General features: G+C 32.2%; 1 protein-coding gene across 1 annotated transcript in view; it reads left to right on the forward strand.

The window, feature by feature from the left end:
* Positions 1-24,475, forward strand: part of mAChR-B (muscarinic acetylcholine receptor) — a 102,313-nt gene that overhangs the window by 69,314 nt on the left and 8,524 nt on the right. The window contains exons 2-4 of the mRNA XM_065357707.1: positions 13,763-13,936; positions 21,626-21,751; positions 22,678-23,009. Coding sequence (XP_065213779.1) covers positions 13,806-13,936; positions 21,626-21,751; positions 22,678-23,009 — 589 coding nt within the window. The 5' untranslated portion in view covers positions 13,763-13,805. The remainder of the gene's footprint in view (positions 1-13,762; positions 13,937-21,625; positions 21,752-22,677; positions 23,010-24,475) is intronic.

Genomic DNA, 24,475 nt, shown 5'->3' on the forward strand with positions numbered 1-24,475 from the left:
AAAGTGAATTTGAGCTTTCTAGCCTCATGAGATGAAATTTTGTAAACATTCCAACTTTCTAAAATGTGCTGAAGGCTTAAGAACCAACTACCTACTCAAAATACTGTTCGAAACAATTTCCAATCGATTTGGAGGGGAGTCAAAAATTGATTTTTTCACATTTCTGGGTCGAAATTAATTTTTAAAAATTCAACAAAAATCAAAAAAATTAATTCAGTTTAGTATTAAAAATTTTAACTGGTGACGTTATTTTTCAAATCATTTAAAAATCTACAAGACTCTCACATTTTTATTCGGGTAGCTGGATTTTTCTGAAACTTGGTCAAATTAATGAGCAAATTCGAGAAATGATGAATGACCGATGCCGATGCGTTCCCTCGTAGAAATGGCAATTTTCAAATTCATTTCTTTCAGAGATCTAGCCAACTACACAAAAACACCTCGTGATTCGAAAGCTCAAAACGACTAAATAATTTTCTCATCATATTATTATAAAATCAATTTATCGACGCAGGTATCGGAAATAATATGCTCGTAGAGCTACCTGAAACTCGCGAAAATATTCCATACAAAGAAGCAAAAATGTTTCGAAAGTACGGAATTCCTACATCGAATTCCATATCGCCCATAACCTTACGAGCATACACGTATAATAAAGAGGCCGAAACATTTTATTTTATTCAAGAAAAAAAATCTTTTATTTCCAAAGAATTTTATTCCACCTTTATTAGTGTATAAAAATGAATCCAAGTGAACTTTGCATCCGTAGAAACATGGACCTATACTTACATGCTATTTGGCGAAAAGTTTTCGCCTTTGAAAGATACAGCCTCTTTAGATTTCCTGTTTCTTGTTGAATTTTCTTTCTACACGTTTCGTCTTTATTTCTTTTTTAATAATAAGTTTCGTGTTTCCGGTATTTTGAAATACTTTTGTTATTAAAGTCGAAATTATTTATCTTTTTGTATAAATTTGTTTTTCGCGTTATTATTAACTTAGCGTAGAATATGGAGCAATTATCGTTTTAATGTTTTACAAAGTGTGAATTTTCCAAACTAACTTAGGTATACGTGGGAGTAGGTAGGCTACATGAAAAGCAACATCAGCACATTTTCACTTTTGAAATTTGTAAACACATGTCTGCATATGAAGAAGACGAAGACAAAAAATTTAAATTGAATACATTCTTCAATAATTTTTTTTCAAGTATTACTCATTTAGAATGAGATATACGAGTAGGTAGGTAGACTACAAGGTTTTTAGTTAGAATATTCTTATGCCTGTTGGAAAATAAGTATAACTTGGAAAAGTCTTGATATAATAGATAGTTTGTACAATAATGCACCATAAGTACTACCAACAACGTACTCGTGCAAGTGCCACACAAAAATGAATGGAACATCTACTCGCTAAGTAGCATAGTAGGCAGGTAGGTAACGTGTCTGTACGAAACTTCATGCAATAAGTACATACATTTGCGAATTTCTATTTTTATGAGAAAAACGTTGGTATGGTAGATAAATTAATGCCAATAAAACTAGGATATTATTTGACTTTTCTTACAGATAAGGATAGGCGAATTGACGAAGAGAATTAATTCAGTTGCAATTTCTACCAAAATACTACATTCTTCCCTACACTAAAAATTATTATATAGGTATATATTTTTTTCACTTCAAAATTTTATTTCAATCCTGAAAAAAAGGCTGGGTTACTTTTTGATGACGTGAACATTTAGGCTGCAAACCATCAAGAGCTATTACCAGTAATTAATGATACATTAGTATAAATGAAGTAGACACGATTGTCCATAGCCTTGTATTTCTACACTGCCTTCTCCATTAAGTTGGTTTTTGTTGGCAAATTATCTAAAGTTTAATAATTACTTCGACGTTATTTGCCCTAATTAAACAACGCATAAACACAGCTTAAATTACTCTTGTTTAAAAATAATCAAATTAAAGGCTCACTTTGAAAATAAAAGTGACTGAGTAATGAAATTTAAAAGCCATTAGAAAATAAGTCCCAAGTATGCAAGTCTACAAACGAACGTATTATGACGACGTGACGACATATTCGCATCTTGATTTTTGATCACATTGAAAATATGTAATTGATGAAATGTAAATTGATATTCGAAAATCTTCGAATTGAAGTCATATTTGAAATTTGATGGCATAGGTGCCTAATTGAATGAGGTTGAGTTAAAGAATGTGAATTTATTGAGAACATTTTTTTAATGGAATAATTATAGACATAAAAAAAGAGAAGGATCATTCTACGCCAAATCAGCCAAAATTTGCACAATGGGTCATTGATTCTTTATAAAATTCATTTGTCGGTAGAGATCCTCAAAGGATGTTGAATGGCACAAACCGGAGGACTCCACATTTTTTTTTCAAGCAGGAGGGAGGTTTGAAAATGTTTGAAATGGCCAAGTAAACTTGAAAAATTCAAAATATGCCAGAAGCGGAGGGGAGGGGGTTCTGATTATAACTTGACGCTTTGGGGCTTTTTTTTTCGTTTTATTCTATACATTTCAAGGGGAATGTGCAATGTGCATGAAGTGCCAAAAATAGTGTTTCCGCGTTTGATGATGTAAAAAAAAATTTTATTAAAAATTTGTAATCGAAATAAAAATAGGTAAGTAGGTAGTAGGTACCTATGAGGATAATGAGATAGAATTATGAGAATATTTTTTGATATTTCTGAAACAATAATTTTCAAAGATTGTGATTGAGCACAAAATTATCAAAAAAAAATTCAAAAAATGTTTTTTCGACACTGTTGAGAAGTGTATTTTATATCAGTAGGTAGGCATCTTAATAGAAAGGCGAATAAAATTTCCTTCTCGCCGAAATAGAGAACAACAAAAAGTAGTATTTTTTAACTTAATTTTAACAAAAGTACCTACGCACAAAATTGTTTGACGATCAACTTTTTTTTAAATTGAAATTTCCTAAAAAAAAAAAATACCTTGTTAACCCGAACTTCAGATTTAAGTTCACTTGTCCTATAGTTGATTCAACACGTCGAATACATGACAGGGTAAAATTTTCAGCGGCCGAAGTAGATTATAACGCTTTCTGAAGCGATTTGAATTTGCTGGAGAAAAGGAAATTTATAGTGAAGACTCTCTCGATCATCTCGAAAATGGTGGCAATGGATTTGGGGAGTTGACTTTAGCATATAAACCGACCTCTCTACATTTACTCTTTGTAGAGAATTACATATTATATCATCTGCCAATAGGAAGTCATCGATATTTTCAAAAATTTGCCAAAAATCGAAAAACCAACTCCGGCAGCTCAAAATGTGGTATTCTAACTTGAATGAGACTTTCTTCATCAATAATCCGTATCTGGGCATCATAATTTTTTGAAATCCTTATTTTTAAACACAATCGAATTTTTAAAGAATACTTTTTAAAAAATTCGAAACAAAAATTAGCTGCGTGTGCATTTTTTCACCCCCCTCCCTTATTTCAATTTGTAAAAATCCAAGGAACGAAAGGAAAGGCTTGCAAATCTTTTTACCCAAGGAAATTTTGATTTAGTTGAGAAGGCTCATGCAGTTTTTGGGACTGCACAGGCACACTCCAGAGATATTTATATTTTTAGCTCAGAAAAGGAGATCATTAGATTATCTGGGCCAAAGGTGAATATGACAAGGCATAGAGTAGGCAAAGATGTAAGCCGAGGAGTTGAGTCACCAGAAAGTGGATCTTGCAAGTGTAGATTAGAATATAAATTTTTAAATGCATTTTGACACGTTTCAGAATTTCGATCCATCTCATAATTTTTGGTTTATTTTGGGAAATTCAGAGTCCTATAAGATGGTCAAAATTTTTTGCAACTTATCTGCTCTTTTTCTAATAACGTGACATTTAAATCGAAATGCTGGATTTTTCTATTATCGAATTTATTGAATTATCAGTCAAGTACGAGTAGGTACTACCCACATATCTACAAATACGAAAATCGCAATGTTTCATAAAACTGCAATACACTCTCTTTTGCATATCGTTCTATGGGCCATAAACATACTTAAGAAACTTGAATAAAAGTCCCACGAGAACGAATACAATAATTAAAGTACCTAAGTACAAGAAGATCAACCAAAAAAAAAAAAAAAGGAGTTGAAAATAAGGAATAACAAATGGCATGGCATCTTTTGGACGTTGAAAATACAGTACATGCAATCTTGTTTAGATGTAAAACAAAATGAAATATGCATTAGATTAAACAACGATTAACAGACTTTCGAAGGATAAAACGCATATTACGCCGACTTAGAAATTCAAATTACAAGATGCATATCGTCAACCGGAAAAAGTTATCACAAATGCCTCACTAAATTTGCAACATGAACATCTCTGCAACGCAAAGTTCACGTTATTTAAACCTTTCTCCTTATTAAATACTAATTCCTTGAGCTAACTTTTCTTCCAGCAATTTAACAGTAATTTATAAATTGAGTTTGGGTCATTGAAAACCTTTGCTTAGATTTTCGTACGCCCGACCGATGGTTAACACCGACTACATTTACACTCGAGTGTATCAAGATAATGTGTAAACTCTTGCCTCCCAAATTCGTTTCATATAAAAATCTGTCTGAAAACTTTATACGTAGCCCGAAGATATCGCCTCATGTAGCAATTAGAGACGGTAAAAGAAATATCCACTCAGACGGCTCGAATCGAACTAAATGCCAATGTGATATATACTCGTTAGTTTTCTTTAACGAAATAATTTTACTCGTATCTTACCTTTGAAACACCTCGAAGCGATTACTGCCTAATGAAACTCTTCGCGTACAGGTAGGTACATAGTTAGGTATACCCTTAATCAGTTGCTTTTGCAAAAGTCACGAAAGAAGGAGAGTAAGAGGGGAAAAACAAGTAGGTAACAAATCTCGAGTTAAAATTTTCACATGAAACTCGACGGCGCGCGGCGCACAGTGGGATGTGCAAATATTTAGGAGGAAAAAAATCAAGAAATCGAAAAAAACGAACTGCACTAATATGACCAAAACTCAATCCCAACGTGTACTATAACCCTCGAATGATTTGCTTTCACTTGTGCTGGCAGTATGAACGCATGTTATGTTGCTATGGCAGTGTGTTGAATAGAAGCACCTGGTTTCATGACAAGATGCACTTGTTTGAACATGCGTGAATTTTCGTGACATGTGCGTTGATGTTGATACTGTTGGAGCTTTCTTGTAGCATTTTTAACGTAGATTTCAAAAATATGCTTGTTTTTTAGTTTCGATGTTCCATAGGCCGAGTAATCTTTAATTAAAGTCAGTACATTTTACTGTGTAAATTCAACATAAACTTCGAATTATAAAAAAATCCTTGATGTTCCTTAAAAAACTTTTTTCATGAAAAGTACCACTGAAATGTGTGCTTTTACATGCTTTTATCAGTTTTTGCCACAACTCGCCACCTTGGGCAAAAACAGGAAAAATACAACCAAAACTGATGTATTATTGCTACAAATCATCAATTTCTTGGAAATAAGGGTTTGGTGGGTAAAAATATGACCAGTGATGTTATGAGCACATGCTCGCTGCGCATATGGGCGGATTTATGTCTACTAATTTTGACCAAATGCGCGAAATATATGCATGAGAAAAAAACATTTGACACATTGTAGGCCAGAAGGCCACCTAAAACAAGCGTAATTCAAAAAAAAAAGTTCAGTAGTCGATCAAACAAAATAGTCTTGTTATTGTACGTAGGTACTAATTCAGTCAAATAGGGATTTCACCTGGAATAAATTTGGGGAAAATTTTTTTTTACGACAAAATCCTCAGGATGGTGTCCTAAATGACATACTAAAACCCACCCTAAATCCGCGTGTATCTTCTCCCCCCCCGACCCACATTTGTGCCGCTTAGCACAGTTTTTCGCAATCTTCTCGCGAGGAGTTGATTTTACACCGAAAATAGCTTTATTTTTGTATTCAATGTCAAGTTTCCGATCTAGTGATATATCAACTGTCCTTCTACTCTCAAGGGGGTGGGGCTAGAACCTTGAATGGTTCTAGCCCCACCCCCTTGAGGTTTCCTGAAAAACACATAAAGGCTATAGGCGCCTAAGAGGTGTGAAATGGTCCCCGAAAGTGTTCGAGTTGATATTAGCATAGAAGATGGGTATGGTACCATTGAGAAACTTCCACGTAAAAAATTGCAGGTCCACATCCTCTCTCCTTTTTGAGGAACCCCTCCTTTTCTGAAATTTCAATAACACTTTTCTGAGCCCTATTTCAACCAATTTTGAAAATTTTTCAGTATGTTATGTATAATCCTTAGTAGGAAGTTTCTCAATGGTACCCATCTACCATGCTAATATCAACTCAAGCGCCCCCTTGGGGGTAGAAGGACAGTTAATATATCACTAAATCGGAAATTTGACATAGAACACAAAAATACAGCTATTTTCAACGTAAAATCAACTCCTCGCTAGAAAATCGCGATAAACTGTGCTAGGCGGCAGAAAATGTGGGTCTGGGAGGAGAAGCTCCACGCGGATTTAGAGTGGGTTCTAGCATGTCATTTAGGACTATCATTCTAAGTAAGCATTTTTGTGCAAAAAAAAATTTTCCCCCAATTTATTCCAAGTTGAGTTCTCGTATGAGCTAATTTGACTAGATAATACAGACATCCACAAATTTTCAACATTTCGAGTTTTTACTTCCTCCCCCTGCCACTTCTTTGTGGTTTTGAGTGAAAATATCTTTAAAATCGTGTTCAGCGCATCAAAAAACCTACATTTAGACACCCCACATGAAAATTTTCAAAATTTTGAGTTTTTACCCCCTCCCCTACCCCTTCTTTGGGGTTTTGAGTGAAAATATCTTCAAAATCGTGTTCAGCATATCAAAAAACCTACATTTAGATACCCCACATGAAAATGTTCAAAATTTTGAAGTTTTACCCCCTCCCCATACCCCTCCTTTGGGGTTTTGAGTGAAAATACCTTCAAAATCGTGTTCAGCGCATCAAAAAACCTACATTTAGACACCCCACATGAAAATTTTCAAAATTTTGAGTTTTTACCCCCTCCCCCTACCCCTTCTTTGGAGTTTTGAGTAAAAATACCTTCAAAATCGTGTTCAGCGCATCAAAAAACCTACATTTAGACACCCCACATGAAAATTTTCAAAATTTTGAGTTTTTACCCCCTCCCCCTACCCCTCCTTTGGGGTTTTGAGTGAAAATACCTTCAAAATCGTGTTCAGCACATTAAAAAACCCCTATACCCCAAATTTCAATTTTTTTCCTCCTAAATATTTTCACATCCCACTGTGCGGCGGGGAATTCATCTGTCTACAACGTACATGGAGGTAGAATATGGTTGAAGTGAAACAACTTCACTTGGTCACCTAAAGGGACTTGAGATTTTTTTTTTTTTTGTAAAATTTCAAAAGAAAATTGCAACTTTCAAAGACTCGCTAGAACAATACGTTATCATACAGGGCATTAAGATTTCCTCGCTGATGAGTTTTATCGCATCAAAAGGCATTCATTTGTTACGAAGAAAATTAAAGTATAAAGTCGTACGACAAGACTATGTTTTTTGTTCGCTCTCCCAATTCTCGGCACTGTAAAGAAACGCAAGGTATTGTCTTAAGAAACAGAATTCCGGCATGTGGATTCAAAACGGAATATATTTCTCTTTCTCATATTCGTATAGTATATATACCGAACGCTGTAGTTCCCAAGCTGAAAACAGCCTGAATCCGCACATAGGGAGAGAACGAAACGAATTTTTAGCTTTTAATGTGCATTCAGTTCAACGAATTAACGCACGCTGTTAAAATTACGTTAGTGAAACTGTATCGGAATGATGTAGAACTTTTTTCGCTCTCTACGTCGTTCTCTATTAACACCTCCGGCATTTTCAGTTTATTCTAGCAAAAATGTGAGATGACGAAAAACGGAACGAAAAAGGTCGTTCAATTATATAAAATTTTTAAATCGACAGACTTTATGCATAAAACGCTGCGCTCGTGTACAAGTAACTCCGTCATTGAAATGGTTCGAGTTTTCAGTGCTTTACTTCTTTAGTCACGAAATCCGAAAAAAAGGAATGTAAATAACAGACACGAACATTTTTTGTTTAAAACCACGTTTTTAAAGTGTAAAAAATTCAAATTTTTTAATGCCAATTTTGATAATCTTTTAGACGACTACAAAATACTTTGTATGTACCTGACGGGGAAAAAATGGCAATTTATATTTCATTTTTAAAATCAATTTGAGAGAATTTTTTTCGAATGATTTAATATTCGAAAACCGCGAAGGTAAGTCAAAATGGATCTTTTTTTAAAAATCTGAGAAAATGTAAGTACTTCTTTTTCTGTCTTCGCTGTTGTGTTCGGAATGAAAAAAAAAAAAAAAAAAAAACTAAACTTAACCTTCAACAAATAATTCCACCGTACAAAGTACCTACGTATTCTTAATGAGAGATTTAAATAACAACGCTGAAAATTCAAACCAGTTATCAATAATTCATCAAATAATAGTGCACGGTACTGTCTATACTGTCACTATCTCAATTTTTGGATACTTGTCCCTAGGTAGCTATCTAGCTAAACATTGAGTCGAGTTGTGGCTCATTACCAACTGATTTAATGTGTGTCACCACCTTTGGGTCAAAAGCGTTTTTTCACCAGCACGTATTTTTATTTTTTTTCAACTTAAAAATTTTGTCTTCGCTATAAGAGATTTGATTTCGAATCAAGAGGTAGTAGGTGGTACCCCCTCCCTCCAAAAACACGATCTTCAACAAGGGTTCTACGCTGTATTCGGCTGTTTTAAGCCGATTGATTTGAAACTTGGTATGTGGGTCAAGATACTTAAGAGTAATTAGCCTGAATTTTTCTATTTTTTTCTACACCTACACTTACAATAACGGCCCTAAGATCCAGTTTGAAAACTTCAAATCAATGCAAGAGTAGGTCCAAAATTTGAAAACAAAATTTCTTCATTTTTCAGTGTATTTTCTAGCATGCACTGGTAATTTTTTCAGAATTTATCGAGTGTTGACCGCTGCTCTATGGCCATAAAACCATTTAAAAAAGGTGGATTTTCCCATCTAAAGTAGCCAATTTTGGTTGAAATTTTTTTCCCTAGCATTATATGTACATATCACGAAATACGCCGAATTACGTCATCAACCTGAATTTGGACCAAATTCGTCAATTCTTTCCAAGTTTTACCATTTTTATTTACAAATTGGATTGCGACATTTTGGGAACCCCTGACATACCTTCCGGGTGACCTATATACCTAAAATTCATGTTTTCATGTCTAGACTAATATCATATTGAATTACGTTATACCTACATTGCAATTTCAGCGAAATTAAAAATTTTCGATAAATAAATTTTTTCAAATTGGAAAATAATCATCATCTGATGAAAATGATAAATTTTGCCTACCTATACATTCAAAATTGCACTTTAAAAGTAATTACCCTTGATAAATTGAAAAAAAATATATATTTTAATGAATCATCGTGAAGCTACCTACACACTTTATGTAGCAGTAAATGTTTCGATAAAAAATTAGTAACTCTAATTTTGGTTTTATCGTAAAAATAAAATCAAAAATTTCTTTTTCGTTGATAAATTATAAACACAATTAATCCACGATTATCAGATAACTACTTCGACTTAAAAATGCGAATAGTTCCGATAGAAAATTAACGATGAATTATTTACCAAGTATACCTACATAGGTTAGGTACCTACAAGTTTCGATGAAAATAGAAGAACTAAGTAACGCTAACGTAACGTTATTAGCTGATAAAATCCAACCACGTGTTGGAGAAGTTCATGTAGCGGATACAAGTTAGATATACTATTATTATAGACTTGGGACCAAAGTAACAGATAAAGGTAAATATATATTAATGGAACTCGAACTGAATAGGAAATAGAAACCGATGTAACATCACAGATACAACAGAATTAAACAATAATACCTAATACAGATTACAAAGGTGAAATTTTTAATTCGTTCAATTTTACGCTGGTATTTAATAATTGATAAATGAGTTGAATATGATAGACGTTTGAACAATTAAATTTAATACCTCATAATTTCATTCGTCGATAGTCGAATGTTATACGCTTCTGTTTTCATACCTTTATTAATTTTTCCCCAATAACGCAACAGGAGATACTTACTCGTACGTAAGCTTGCTTGTTTATAATCTTTGATCGTAAAAAAAAATAGGTACAGCTCTTTTTTTATATGGTATTTTGCCAAACGATGTGGCTATGCCAAATTTTACGACCCACTTGAAAAATCTAATAACCAATGACATCGTTGACAGTTTTCTCATGGAAATTTTTTCCTTGTTTTTGAATTAAATGTAGGTACATACCAAAAAATAGAGGAGCACAACTGGATTTGATTTACAATTAAAATTCGAACCGCGAAATATGTTCAAGCTGTAGGTATATCTACACACTTTCAGCACGTCAACAGAGTAAAAGAAGAAGAAGAAAAAAGAAAGGCCGCCATCAGGAATATGGAAATTAATGAATTATTCATATCTGGTATTTAGATTGCATTATTTGTGAAGAATCGAAGTCTATAAGCTGTTCATAGATTAGAATTTATGAAATTACGTTCGATAAAAGTTTGATAATATTAAAATTACGCGATTTATTCTATTCCCTTCGCGAGCTATCTACCTATTTCGCATATAACGGAGAATTCCGTAAAAATAGCTACTTTGTTATGTACATGTATGAAAAAACTTGGTTGCATTTTCAACTTTGTCCTTATATCGTACCACATATACAATACACATATCTCTATAATACGCAGGGAAGGTGCATTAAATTTGTATTTTATATCTACGTATAACGATATGATTTTTATTTACTGCGCATAGTTCGATACTGTAAAATGTGTCATATAACCGGCACATTTCAAAGCGATATCAAGCAAACTATCACACAAAAACAGGTACACAAACACATACATACAATCCACTTGCACTTGAAGAATCAGTTGCTCCTTTTTTTTTCGAACGTCTCTGTGGGTATATTTTTTGTCATAATTTTATTCGCTTTTGTTATCTAGGTGCCTCTATATTCGCAGCCTATAATCTGATCGATACACGAAAAACTTATCAAAAAATGTTTCAGCAATATTTTATTCAGTTACTTTTCGGAGGTATCTATCATTTCTTTCAGTTTCACCATTTTGAAAATTAATATCCAAATTTCGATGCAAAAAGTCGGCTTGAAATCAAAATCATGGAAAAACTAATAAAATTCAACAAAAACATTATTCCCATCAAAACTGTATGATTGGACTCGCCATTTCAATTTCTTACCAAATACTTGAATGAAAAAAAAAACCTAGAAAAAAATACATACTTAGAATCCGAGTGGGAAATTGAGCACGATGGAAGAGAACATAATCATAATTTTGTTGCAATATAAAATCTAGAGGAATAATTTCATGGCATTTTTACGGCAAACTAGTTATGCAGGTTTATTAACACGAAAGATGAAATAAATACAGAAATGCCTATATTACTCCTTATTAACTGGAGCTAAGAAAGAATGAAATCAATTCCTTCAATTCTGCTCGAATCTCACTTAATGACCAGCCATTAGCAATCTACGACACCTATGTGTTGAAATTCAGGGGGAGGAGGGAGGGGGCGAATATTGTAATATTTACTAATTTTCGATATCTTGCGGAGTAACGAAATTTTGAAGATTCATACTTCGAAACCAATTGAACTTGTAGTGAAACTGTTTTGGGAAATTTAAAGAAAATGACTAAGAAAATTCAAAGTGAGTAAATCAAAATTTGAACAGTTTAAAAAATAACTTTCAAGGAGACGGCTCAACTTTTAATGATGCACAAAAGTTGAAAATCATCATTTAAAATTTTAAAAAAACAGTAACGGCTTTTCAAAATGCTTTTTGTAACAAATTGATTGAAATGAAACGTCAACGTTCCTCTGCAGAGGATTCTGATCAAAGCTCAAAAAAAATTTCAAGTAAAGTAGCATATCGATTGCAGTGAATTTGAAGGTGCTGGGTTTAAATAGTCTATTAGGTAGCTTATTTTTTCGATCCAAATCTTCTGAACCCTTCTCCCTCTTACAATGGTTTTTCTTAATAATTATGAATACGAACAAGACAAAAAATTGAAAATGACGTGTGGCGTTGTTTTTTTTTTTTAGTTTACCAGAGAACTCAGTTAATATCCTTCCAGTTCCCAGTTTTGAAAAAATATAATCAAAAAATTATGAAAATGGGGCGTAACAGGACACTTGACGATTTATACAATACTTACTAAAGATGACTGAGTTCAAATACCTATACTCGTATATCATTCATTTCATGAGTTCAATTCCAGCTCTTCATTTTAGAAATGAAATTAAGATTGGAGCATTTTTTCAATATTGGGGTTGGACGAACATCCAGAGGGGTTGCGCCTAAATAAAATGGAGATTATATTTGAACTTAATGCACTTGAAGATTTGAAAAAATAAGCACCACACATTATTTTCATTCTTATGTACCTACTTATTTTTTTTAATTTTTATTATTTTAAATGTTGACCTAATTTATGGCAACGAGGCAGAGAAGGAAGGGAAACGTCAAAGAGGTCGGATCGAAAAAATTTGCAATCATTCGAGCTCAACATCTTCAAATCAAAAACAAACAATAGCCAGTCCATTTAAAATTTTTTTTTTTGGATTTTGATCAAAATACATTAGGGTTTCTCGATCTTTCGAGAATACGAGTGAGATCCACAATTCATTTTTTACAAATGAAATAAAAATTTGTAATCTTTATTATTAAATTACTTAATGTAATTTAAATTTTTTGTCCTTTTCCATTGAAACCCTTAAAACAGATTTGTTCAAAACTCGGCCAGTCTTGAGATATGAGCCTTCAATTTTTGACAATTAGTCAAGAAATCGCGAAAGAATGAAAATTACAAGCCCCCTCCCCCTACAGTTGAGACAAAACCAGTGGTGCTAACTTACTATCAATAGGAAACCGAGCTTCCGACTCAATTTTTGGTTCTAGTTGATAAAAAATACATTTTCAGCAGAAAATTGTTGTGAAGTGACTCTTAGGTAAAAATACTTATACGTAGAAAATGGAAATTGAAAATAATAAAAATATACGTAGGTACCTAAATAATTGTAACGATCTTTTACGTACCACTATATCAATGAGCAACGCAAACGAATTATTTTCTTTTATTGTTATATTGAATGAGCCATTTCGTTTTTGAAAAAAAAAGAAGAAAAAAAAGAAAATTCGTTTGAAAGAAAAGTTTGCGTTTTTCGCCATTATTACGGATTCTTTGTAACTTTTTAAAGGTGGGTAGGAATAACTAGGTAGCGAGGAAATACCTACATTTTTGAAAAATATTTGCAATATCTACTTTTATGTTGAGAAAATTACATCCGTGGCACAAAAAAAAACTGTTTTTCTGAAATACCACGAGATTTCAATCTACTAATGAAAACAAATAGACTTATTACTTTGATTATTTTTTTTTTCATTTTAATGTAAAACAAGAAGAAAAATTAATAATTTTTTTAATGACGAAGAGAAAAGGAAAGAAAGAAATGTGATTAGGAGGGTGGCTAGAAAAGACTAAAATACGATAACCTTAATATCGATCAAGTAGATATACTACGAATTTTATGAATAAAAATTAATGTAAAATTGTTTGTTTTTTTTTCGTTTTTCAGGATTAGCATGAAGATCTGAATTGTCTCCATAGCATATAAAAATATGCTTCAAGAAGTTTATTATGGACAGGCAAATAATCAAACATTAAATCCTACCACAGAATATTATGAAAACTACGAAACCGAACCAACACTTTCTAATTATGATAACGAACAAGGAATTTTTGTACATTGGTGAGTAACGCATGCTTTTAAATTAACCTACTACGGACGATATTAAATGAAAGTTCGCCAACGCTGTATACGAATAATCAAATTCCTTTTGAAAGTTGAACAGCAAAAATATTCAGGCTTAACATACTTTCATACCTGATTGTTTTTATACGCAGCTGTACCTACTAGTATAAATACATACCTACATGAAAAAACTCGAGTGTAAGGATAATACTGCTTAAAAATAGCCCGCAGAATTAAAGACGAAACATCATTCTGCTTTCGTCGTAAAATCCTATTTGAACCTTACGCATAATATGTTTTATAAATCTATACTCAAAACTGCACTTATTCAATCCATAAATGGAACACCTGCTCAATTCTCAAATATTTCGAAGAGAAAATACGCATTCTTCGATGCGAAACGAAGCACCGCTCTCAATCGAAAAACACTCCTGCGCTAAATTAAATCCTTATCGTAAAACATCGTAAAATCCGTCATCTTGCTTTAAAGTACTGGCATTAATTTGCAATGTAATATATAAGGCAATATCTTATTTTCAAAAGCCCAAAATCGATGACCTTACACTCGTATAACTTCCCTGCTGTTGTACTTTTACCGACATCATTTCCAAAATTACATCAAAATCCTTTTATACGTTTTCAGATAATTCTTTTCTATAATCCTCAACTTGGAAAAAAAAATTCCAAAAAATATATCTCTAGAAAAAAAATACAATAAACGAAAAGCTCGTAAATGAGTAAGATCTTATGCAGTGGTATTGGCAATTTGGAAAAAAATTCTCGTATGTGGCCCAGCGAACAAATAGGTAAAAATTCACCGAAATAAATCCGTCAACTCCCAGATGAAAGTAAATTGTAGGTACCAGGTTGCCTATTGGTTTATCAATAATAAGCTCTTGAAATTCCTAAAAATCGATAATCTTGTTCAAAATATTTTTTTTTAAAAAGAAAGATGAAACGTCAAATTCATATTCTTCCTGAATGAATTCTCAACGACGGCTCAATTGAATAATACCCAATATTAAGTATAATTTTAAAAACATGGGGTTTGATTGTTTGATATTTATACAATAAAAATCTTGAAATTAATTTTCACCCGTTTTTGAATATTATTTTTCAATCCGAAAAGGTTTAGGAACTAGAATCTCTTCAACAAGGACCCCCCCTTCCTCCAGTAAAACTTTATTTTTTATATAGAGATGAAAGGGAGGAAAGCATGTGCAACGGTTTTTGTTTTCAAGATCAAAATTTCTAACGTAAGAATTATCTGCGGCTAAAATGATACCATTTTGCTACATTTCTTCTAAGACCATTTTAATAATTTAATTAGTAGATTCTTTTACTCGGAAAACCTATCCAGAGGCACAGTACGCCTTATTTATATCGCTACCTGTTCTTTTATGAAGAGAATCATTTTAATAATTGGTATTTTTCCGCGAATATTTTTGCTTTCTCTTTCTCACAATTGAGCTTTTACTACATTGCGAATTTGGAAGAAATGATAAGAGGGGAAAAAGAAAAGAAGTGTGTAATTTACCATGAATGTGAAATTAAAATTACGAGAGAGAGGGAAAAAAAATTAAATGTAAAGGTTCTTTTAGTCTTTTACGCAGATGTAGATGTACACTACAAAAGCATATTTTCTCTTGTATGTACAATATCTTTTACCAGTTAATAAATTTTTTGCTAATTTAAAAAAAGTGGTAGTTTCGCCGGAGGTAAAATAAAGTATCAAGTTAATTCAGTATTTTTTTCGACTTTTTATCAGAACAATAAAACGTTGAACGCGATGAACGATGATTTTTTTTTACTTGCGAGTAAATTATTATAACCTACAGGAACAGGTTGAGTATCGTTATCTAAATATGCATTGAATTAAGCGTATCAAAGAGTTTTCATATTCGTGAAAGCTTTTGGTTTACGAAAATATGGTCTATTAGTAAAGTTAGATCGCAATTTACCATAAACACTGCGTTATACAAAGGTCAATTGTCGTTGTATGTATTTAAGAGTCAAAGCTTCGCAGCTTATATTGCTATAATAGGCAGCTTGAACAAGGCATCAGCTTTTCGATATGCTAGAAGTTTGTCAGGTAAACTGCACCAATTTTGTTGGAATGAAAACCTTTTAGAAAAGGGTTGCTTAATTGAGAGATAAACCTGGGATGAATATGGAAGGCTGGTAAAAGCAATGTAATAGAATATAGGCACTTTATTTCGATATCCTCTTCTGTTATAATACGTGAAACTTATTTTGATCTAATAATATTCCTGTATAGGAAGCTAATATGTAATATTGAGTAGATATTTTGATAAACAAGAATCCCGTTACATTAGGATATGGACGATGAGTCGATGATGTACGAACTATTTTCCAGCGTTGTGTTTTACCTATTTGCATTTTCCAAGATTCTATTCGTTTCCTTTCACTTTGAAATAAGTACCTAGGTATTACGAGTTAAGGTTTTTTGGGTATTTACTGTGTACAAGAGAGACAAGGAGAGGGAGGGTGTTCCGCAACCAAACGTGAATATAAGTTGGTTTGTCGATCTTGCAACTAGAAGGGACAAAATTATAGGCTTCTTAGAGCTTATTCTTTCAAGTTGCATAGTTCCTTGAATATTGCAATTGCGGAATTTTGAAAGTATCGCAGAAAAAAGGAGCTAGGTATGTATTATTGATTGGAATTGTCCAAACGTGAAAATGGCTCAAGTCTTTGAAAGAACATTTCAAACTTCTACAATTCAAAATCGACGGCACAGTATTTTTGAAATAAAGGCACTTCGAATTTTGCAATTTTCAATTTTTTTGAAATTCCATCGCCTTCAATTTTGAATTTAGGCAAAAACAAATCAGCCCAACTTTCTGAACATTTTGAATGTCCTAGAAAAAAAAGTCGGGTTCGTAGATAGCCAATGTTTGAAATTGAAGACGCTGGGTCACTTTAATCCTGAAGATTAACCAAAATTGAAGAGAACAATTGTAAGATCCTTTCAAAATTCTGCAACGTGACGAAATCACTTCAAAATCAGTAATGATAGATAGATATTTGAGGAATAATGTACCTATGCTAACCATAATCTCGAAGAATTAATACAGAATAATTTTTTTGTGTTAACCAACTTGCATTCATGTAGTTTGGGTTGCAGTAATATGTACAAGGCAAAATATTACAACACCTGGCTGTTGAATATTTGAGCCAAACTAACATGGAAACTTTTCGAGATATAGGTACGACTCCGATTTGAACGGGACTGCGATTTTTGGAAAAAGCATGGTCTAAAACTCCCATAATCAAAATTTCAGCTACCCAAATTGATTTTTGGCGAATTTTTGAAAATCCAAAATTGATTAGTAAGGTGATTTAGGTGATTTTTTTTCAAATAAAAATGAAAATTTATTCAGACAAAATAATTATGAAAATTAGCCCTGAAACTAATATCAACCCCTCGAATCCGAATTTCATAGTTTCGAGCCATTTTGGAGCCTCCGGCGCAATTTTCGATCCGTTTGCGAGAAAAGTCTTGAAATTCAGAGAAATCGCTGCTTCTAGACTAAAAACCAACCCCCTGAATCCGAATTTCATAATTCTTAGCCATTCTCAAGCCATTTCAAAATTCTGAAGAAATCGAAAATTGCGCTGGAGACTTTTGACTAGAATGGCTCGAAACTATGAAATTTGGATTGAAAGGTTTGATAATTATTAGTAAGTATTAAGACTAATTGCTATCATTTTCTCTGAATAAATTTTTCATCTAAAAAAAAAAAAAAACAAGCAAACAAACAAAAACCAAAATTTGCCAGAGGTGGTCAGATTTGGTTTTTCAAAAATTCGCCAAAAATCAACTCTGTACAGCTGAAATTTCAGTAATAGGGGTTTTAGACCATTCATGGCAAGCTAAATTGAAAAAGAACACGCCAAAATGTCAGGAATTGAAAAATAAAAAAAAAAATAAAAAATGAGGAAAAATCAAAATTTTACCAAGTTAGCCTCGGAAGCTGGAATTTGGTATGCACCTTATTGTTGAACTGATTTTTTTCCTAGTAAAATATATGTAGCTTATTCTGGTAAAACAAATTGGAGGTGTCCGCCAGAAAACCGGTCCTATAATTTAGATAAACTTTTTCAATACAAAGGTCGAGAATAAGCCACAACTCGATTTTGAGCAGTCCGAATTAATTTCCACACATTCTGGAGAAATTATTTTAAAATTCTGCAGAAATCGAAAATCGTGTTGGAGGCTCCAGAATGGCTCGAAACTTCCCTACGAACAGAAAAATTTCAATCTTTTAATTTTTTGTATGTCCCCATGTATTTACCCACTTAACTAGTAGGTATGTTGGTTTTAAAAAATGCACTCGAAGTGGTTTGACTGAAAATTAACTTAAATGTGGATAAACCCTTCAAACAGGCTGAGAATATTTAAGCCACACAACTGGTTTTGTAGCGGTTCACATTGATTTCTACGCCTATCAAAAAATTTTAAAATTCTGGAAAATTGAAAAATCAATTTAACCAGCAAAAATTTTGGTTATGGGGATTTCAGGCCATGCTCCTTCCAAAAATCGCGGTCTCGTTCGAATCGGAGGCAGCCACTCGAGAGGTTCCCTTGCCAGATACATAATAACTTATCGAATAATCTTGTTTAAAAATCGCAAATAATCTTTTTTCCCCGTACTTATAGGTGTAATGTTGAATAAAAGTCTTTTTATTCCCTCATACCATTCGAAATATTCTCAGGGTTAATAAAAATTGTCTGAACCAGACAGGAAATTAAAACTGTCATTCGAAGTGACCCTTTCAACATTACTCCATCTTGAGTTGGTATTGGCAATAACGGTAAAGATTTTCATCATGTTCTGCGTTTCTAAACACACTGAAATTATCCACCGGTGTGTCAGTATGTGACAAAATTTAGTATCTACCGCACACAGGGGTTAAACGCCCACGAATGTCGATTACACGAAATTATTGGTATTTAATATTAGGTACCTACTTTGATGAAAACGGGTTTTCTATACGTTAGTAGGTACCCAACTACTTCTATCTATGATACATAATTTAACAAATTTTTTTTAAAAAACTGTTTCAACGTGTCGAGTTGAAAATTGTTGAAATATATGAAAAATTACTTCTCCTATCTATCTCAAAAATCACGCAATTCAAATTCCAGATATCTACCAAAAAAAAAAAAAAAAAAAAAAAAAACACCTCTATAGGTAGATACTGTTATACATTTCGTCGAAAAAATAAGTGTCTAAAATTCCACACTTTTACCAGGAAATACTCCATTCTACGCGTCCACAAAAGGAAGAAAATGTCTCGCACTCTACCTATTAAATCTACTTATAAAAAAATCTACTGCATCGATGAGCACACTAAGAAAAAAATAAACCGCAAACATGGAAGAAAAATTTTCGATTCACTGTTACGTATCTAATTGTTACAATAAATGAAAACAACTTACTGCAAAATTTACTACACTCGCGAATCAATTAAGTGTAAATTTTTAGCCGAAGTCTCTCTAGCGTGTAATAGTTTCAGTACCTATAGAAAATGAAGAAAAAAATTTTATCATTCGTTATTTTTTGTCTGTGGATTTCCTATATTATACGTAACGTTTCGAGTCAATGAACATCGTGAAGAATTTACTATCGGTAATGAAGACACAATAGGGTACGAGTTCTATAATGTAGAATAAATATATTATTAAATCATTAAATAAAAATAAAAATAAAAGCAAGAGAGAAAAAACACGTAGCGCATAAGAATTGAGGAATAAAATTAGCGAATGGCGTTTCGCGAAAAGAATTTGAATTAATCTAAAAACGTCAAAAATGGAAAACGTTTTTGGCGAAATCGGATTGTGAAAATTCGTTTTCGTGGCATTTGTGAAACAATCCATTATTTCTTCGACGAACCATATCACTCATTTAAAGGGTTTTGTTTCACTTCATTAAAAAAGGGCAAACCTCGAATATTTCATTTTTATACCGTTTACTCTCCAGTTTCAACATTTAAACTTGTCCATAATTTTGAATTCATAGCAAAGCCTTTGTTTTCGTTTTCATTTTTTTTTTTTTTTTTTTAGAGATTCGCTGTTAATGAATAACTGCCAGAAAAAAAAGTTTACTTTTTTCTCAATGATAAAACAAATTCTGATCTTTTGAATATCACTCTCGTTTATCTAACGCTTGTAATGAAAAAAAATTGAACACGTACTTCTGAAAATTCCGACTTTTGCTTTATAATATATTCATATTCAATTAAAAACCTATAGAAACCGATGAAAAACTTGCTCAACAAGAATGCAGTTACGCGCAGACTATCCCTTTCATTGCTCGCTGCGTTTATTATTTGCCACGTTCAAGAGAGCTTTTACCTAGAAAATTTCTTTGATAGAATACCTCTTTTTTTGACCCCACGATTACCCTATAATTAAAACTTTATACCATGTTAATGACCTACATGGAGAAAAAGTATCTGCGGTAAAGTGTGTAACTTGGAAATCTTACAAAGACCATATTTTTTACATGTACTACCTACTTGCGGTTTCATAGCTTTCGTTTTGGTTGAATTTCCGCGTAATATTACATGCGTACAAGGTACTATTGCAGAAAATATGATTTTCACACATTTTTTCTTATTAATAGATTTCAACTTCATACCATCTGAGACGTTGAACTAGGCATTACAAATTTAAAATTGAAACGTGATTTTTGAAAAACTCAATGCATTAAAAATTATTTTTGATTTACACATAATAATTATATACCCTATGAACATTAAATATTTTTAATTTTTCAAAAATGTTCATTTATCAAGCATTGTAAAGGAAAGGTAGGGTACACTGAATTGATTATAAATTATTTTGAAATTTTAAAATCAGGATGTCTAACAAAATAACAAAACTAAAAAAAAGAACCTTCAGCCCCTGCCCCCTAAAAAAATGAAAAAAAAATACGTTTTAAACTATCGAGAAAACAAAGCAACCTATACCTATTTCAACATTCAACAAATGAAAAATTAAGACATCTTTCATAGCTTAATTTTGATTAAAAATGACAGTCCAAAAATTCGAAAAAGAAGGATTTTTGAACAAAAAAATTTACTTTTCTGACCGGAAGGATCAGAAGAATCTATTACACCCTATGGTCCTGCATAATAAAAATTTTCATTTTTAAATTTTTTTTCTTAACGAAAATTTGAAAAAAATTTTCCAAGATTTAATTTACAAATCATTTAGTACTTAATTAAAATTTGAGAAGCTCAAAACTAAAAATCGTACACATACATGTATAAAGAGAGTTTTTCTTTGTTTTTCAACAAACTCATTTTCAAACGTAGCTTTTCCTGCCCCAGACCCAATGGAGCACTATAATCCTCTAATTCTGATCAACATTTGAAAAAAAATCAAAGTCTAGCCGATAAGTTGCTGTATATGGCTCATTAAATAAATAAATCGAGTAGCTCATTCGTTGTCACTAATTTGAAGATGTCGAGCTCGATCCTACATTAAACATCTCTGAACTTTCCATTCCCTCCCCCTACCTCACACAAACTCTTCAATTACCTAGAAAAAGAGCAAATTTATCTCATGACATTTGATAAAACTTCTTTAACAGTTTACTTTTCTTTTCTTCAACACTTGATTAACATGTTGTATTTTATAAATTTGTGTTTCAGGAAACTGGGCGAAGAAAAAGATACACAGTGTAAATTCGCTTATCAAAGACTGCTTAGTGAACAATGTAAAACAGTTTATAATTTGACAGCCGCTATATTGAAACCAGTTTTGGATCCTGTTCAAAGGTAAATTAATCGCCGATCGGTGAAATTAATTTGTCAACTTACACATGTAGTAGGAACAAGTGTCATCATAATGCCAGACATAAATTAGTCGATAAATTTGGAAAAAACTTTTCGCTGTATTTACGCTACCTGTTCATATTTTCAAGTTTCGAATTGATGATGCGGAATATCTAGTTATTTTAAACCATTTTGAGCAAATTTTAAATGCAAATTTTGTTTCGAAAAAATGCAGTCTGTACGCTCCGTTTTTAAATTCAACTTTTGATAATTGCCTACCTAAGTACAGTAAGTCCCGCTTATTAGAATCGCGGATAATAGAATAATTCGGTTAATGGAATGGAATGTGCTGGGACAGAACATTTGTATCTTCCTACATGCAAATTTTCCCGTTTATTGGAATAATAAGGAGCATTTCATTCGGTTAATAGAATTCAAAAATGGAAAAAAAGCATGAATTTTGGCAAAATTCAACAAAAATTAAATGAAAACATGTGAAAATGACATAAAAACGCGAAAATAAATATTCTAAGTTGGTGAAAATTGGTATAAGATGATGGAATTTTTTTTTAATTTTATAAAATTCGTACAAAAAAGTGTTCAAAACATATTAAAAGGCTGAACGTAACTAAAAAACCAAAAAAGTATTAGAATTGACTTCAAAACACATCAAAAAGTGATAAAATCTCAACATAATTTGGAATTTTGTATTTTTTATCCTTCCGCTTTATAGAATACTCCGGTTTATAGAATCAAACATACCTGGTCCCAAATCGATTCTAATAAGCGGGACTTACTGTATTTAAATTCATAAAACAATAATAAAATTAAAACAGCCCATTCCTTGAATAAATCAACATCACTTCATTCATAATTTCGTGTTTTTTTTTCGATTTTTTTTTTAATGATACATTTGTGTACCTTTTTAGCTACGAAGCACTATGGAGCAAAGGCGAGCTGGTGGCTGATTTTGACAACAACTTTTTGGAAATTCAAGAATCGAATATTTCAGACTATCTGTACGTTAACGCTTCAGCATCCATGATGAGTAACATATCTTCCACGGAAAGCAAACTAACTCCAGTTCTTCCTCCGTTTAAATTATGGCAGAGTATTATAATCACAGTAGTGCTGATATCTTGTATCATACTGACAGTGTCCGGAAATATTCTTGTGCTCCTTGCGTTCATGGTCGATAGAACAATCAGACAACCTAGCAACTATTTTATAGCTTCGTTAGCGGCAACGGATCTTTTAATAGGTATTTCTCACCTCTTACTACTTACGTACCTTACCTATCTATAATACCGATCTCCAAGATGTTGCAATGAATTACATTTCACGTTACGAATAAACATTCTTATCGAAATGAGCGAGTAGGTAATGAAATCAAATAATCAGATATTTTTTATCACTGGTGAGCTGGATTTAAATTTTTTGTTCTGAAAAATAAGAAGAAAAAAATTAACTCCTATTGATAAAGATTTTGGGGGGAAAAACTGAGAAAGCAGCTTTAATTAAAGAAATTACCGAACTTTTCGCGAAAAATTAGGTACGTCAATTTTTATTGACAGCTACAAGTTGCCATTTTTCAAATTAACGCCGTAAAATACGTACTATAATATCCTTAAAAGCTAAATCCTAATGAGACCAAAATCATCTTTATAATTAACCTTCCCTCTTTTCAGAAGCTAATGCTTAATTCTATTTTGTAACTCTCGAGGAAAAAAAAACCTCGCCAGCTTTAAAGCAGCCGAAGAGGAAAAAACTTCAAAATGAACTTATTCAATTTTCAACACTACAACACCATCGTCTAATCCGGTAAAAAAAAAAAAAAAAACTCCTCATCATGTACCTACCTACGTTGACTTATTAAATCACGTAATTTCTTTTTTTATCTCGTCGAAAAATGATGCGCGAAAAATTAACACACATTTCAAGCTGCATTATGGTTACTTTTTTCCGACAAATTGTTTATTTTAGTGGCTTAGGTAGCATTATTCCCATTTCCGGTATTAATTATAATGCATACTTTATATAGGTAGGTACGGTGTGTATCTTGATTTTCTTCTTTATTATGATTCGAATTATATTTTGATATCATCTGTGTGCTGATTTAACGATACGAATCACCGAAATAGCTAACTTTCCAATTAATTAACAAGGTTACATTGATGGTTGATGCTATACAAACGTTGTTTACCAACAACATCGAACGAGAAATTTGACACTTTCATTTTTTGTACCTACTAGGTATTTTTTTTTCATCGACATTTAAATCGTCCATTATAGATTAAACGTGGTCCAAAATGAAGCCATTGTTAAAATGATTCAATTAAATCGATAAGGCTGATAATTTTTTTGTTTTTTTAGATCTAATCTTTTATAAAATTGATACGACGATGATGTATGGATTCAAATTAGAAAGTTCCACTCTGCAAATATCAGTTATTGGTCTGGGCTGTTTCGATAAAATTTTGAATTCCTCGATTTATAAGAGCTTTGGTATGATAAAGAATTTCGTTATTGGTAGATTTTTAAAATGGAAAAGTAACAGACTGGAAGCGGGAAAATGTGTCAAATATTTCACCCATCTGGTATAATTCTCAGGAGTTTTGCTTTAGAAATTATACAATTTTTATCGCTATATCTACACGTATTTTCGCATAAAAAATTAATTTCTTTAATTTTTTTCGTCGATTTTCATATTTAAACTCTTCGCGTATT

The sequence above is a fragment of the Planococcus citri genome, chromosome 3, assembly GCF_950023065.1.
Source record: "Planococcus citri chromosome 3, ihPlaCitr1.1, whole genome shotgun sequence".
NCBI lineage: Eukaryota > Metazoa > Arthropoda > Insecta > Hemiptera > Pseudococcidae > Planococcus > Planococcus citri.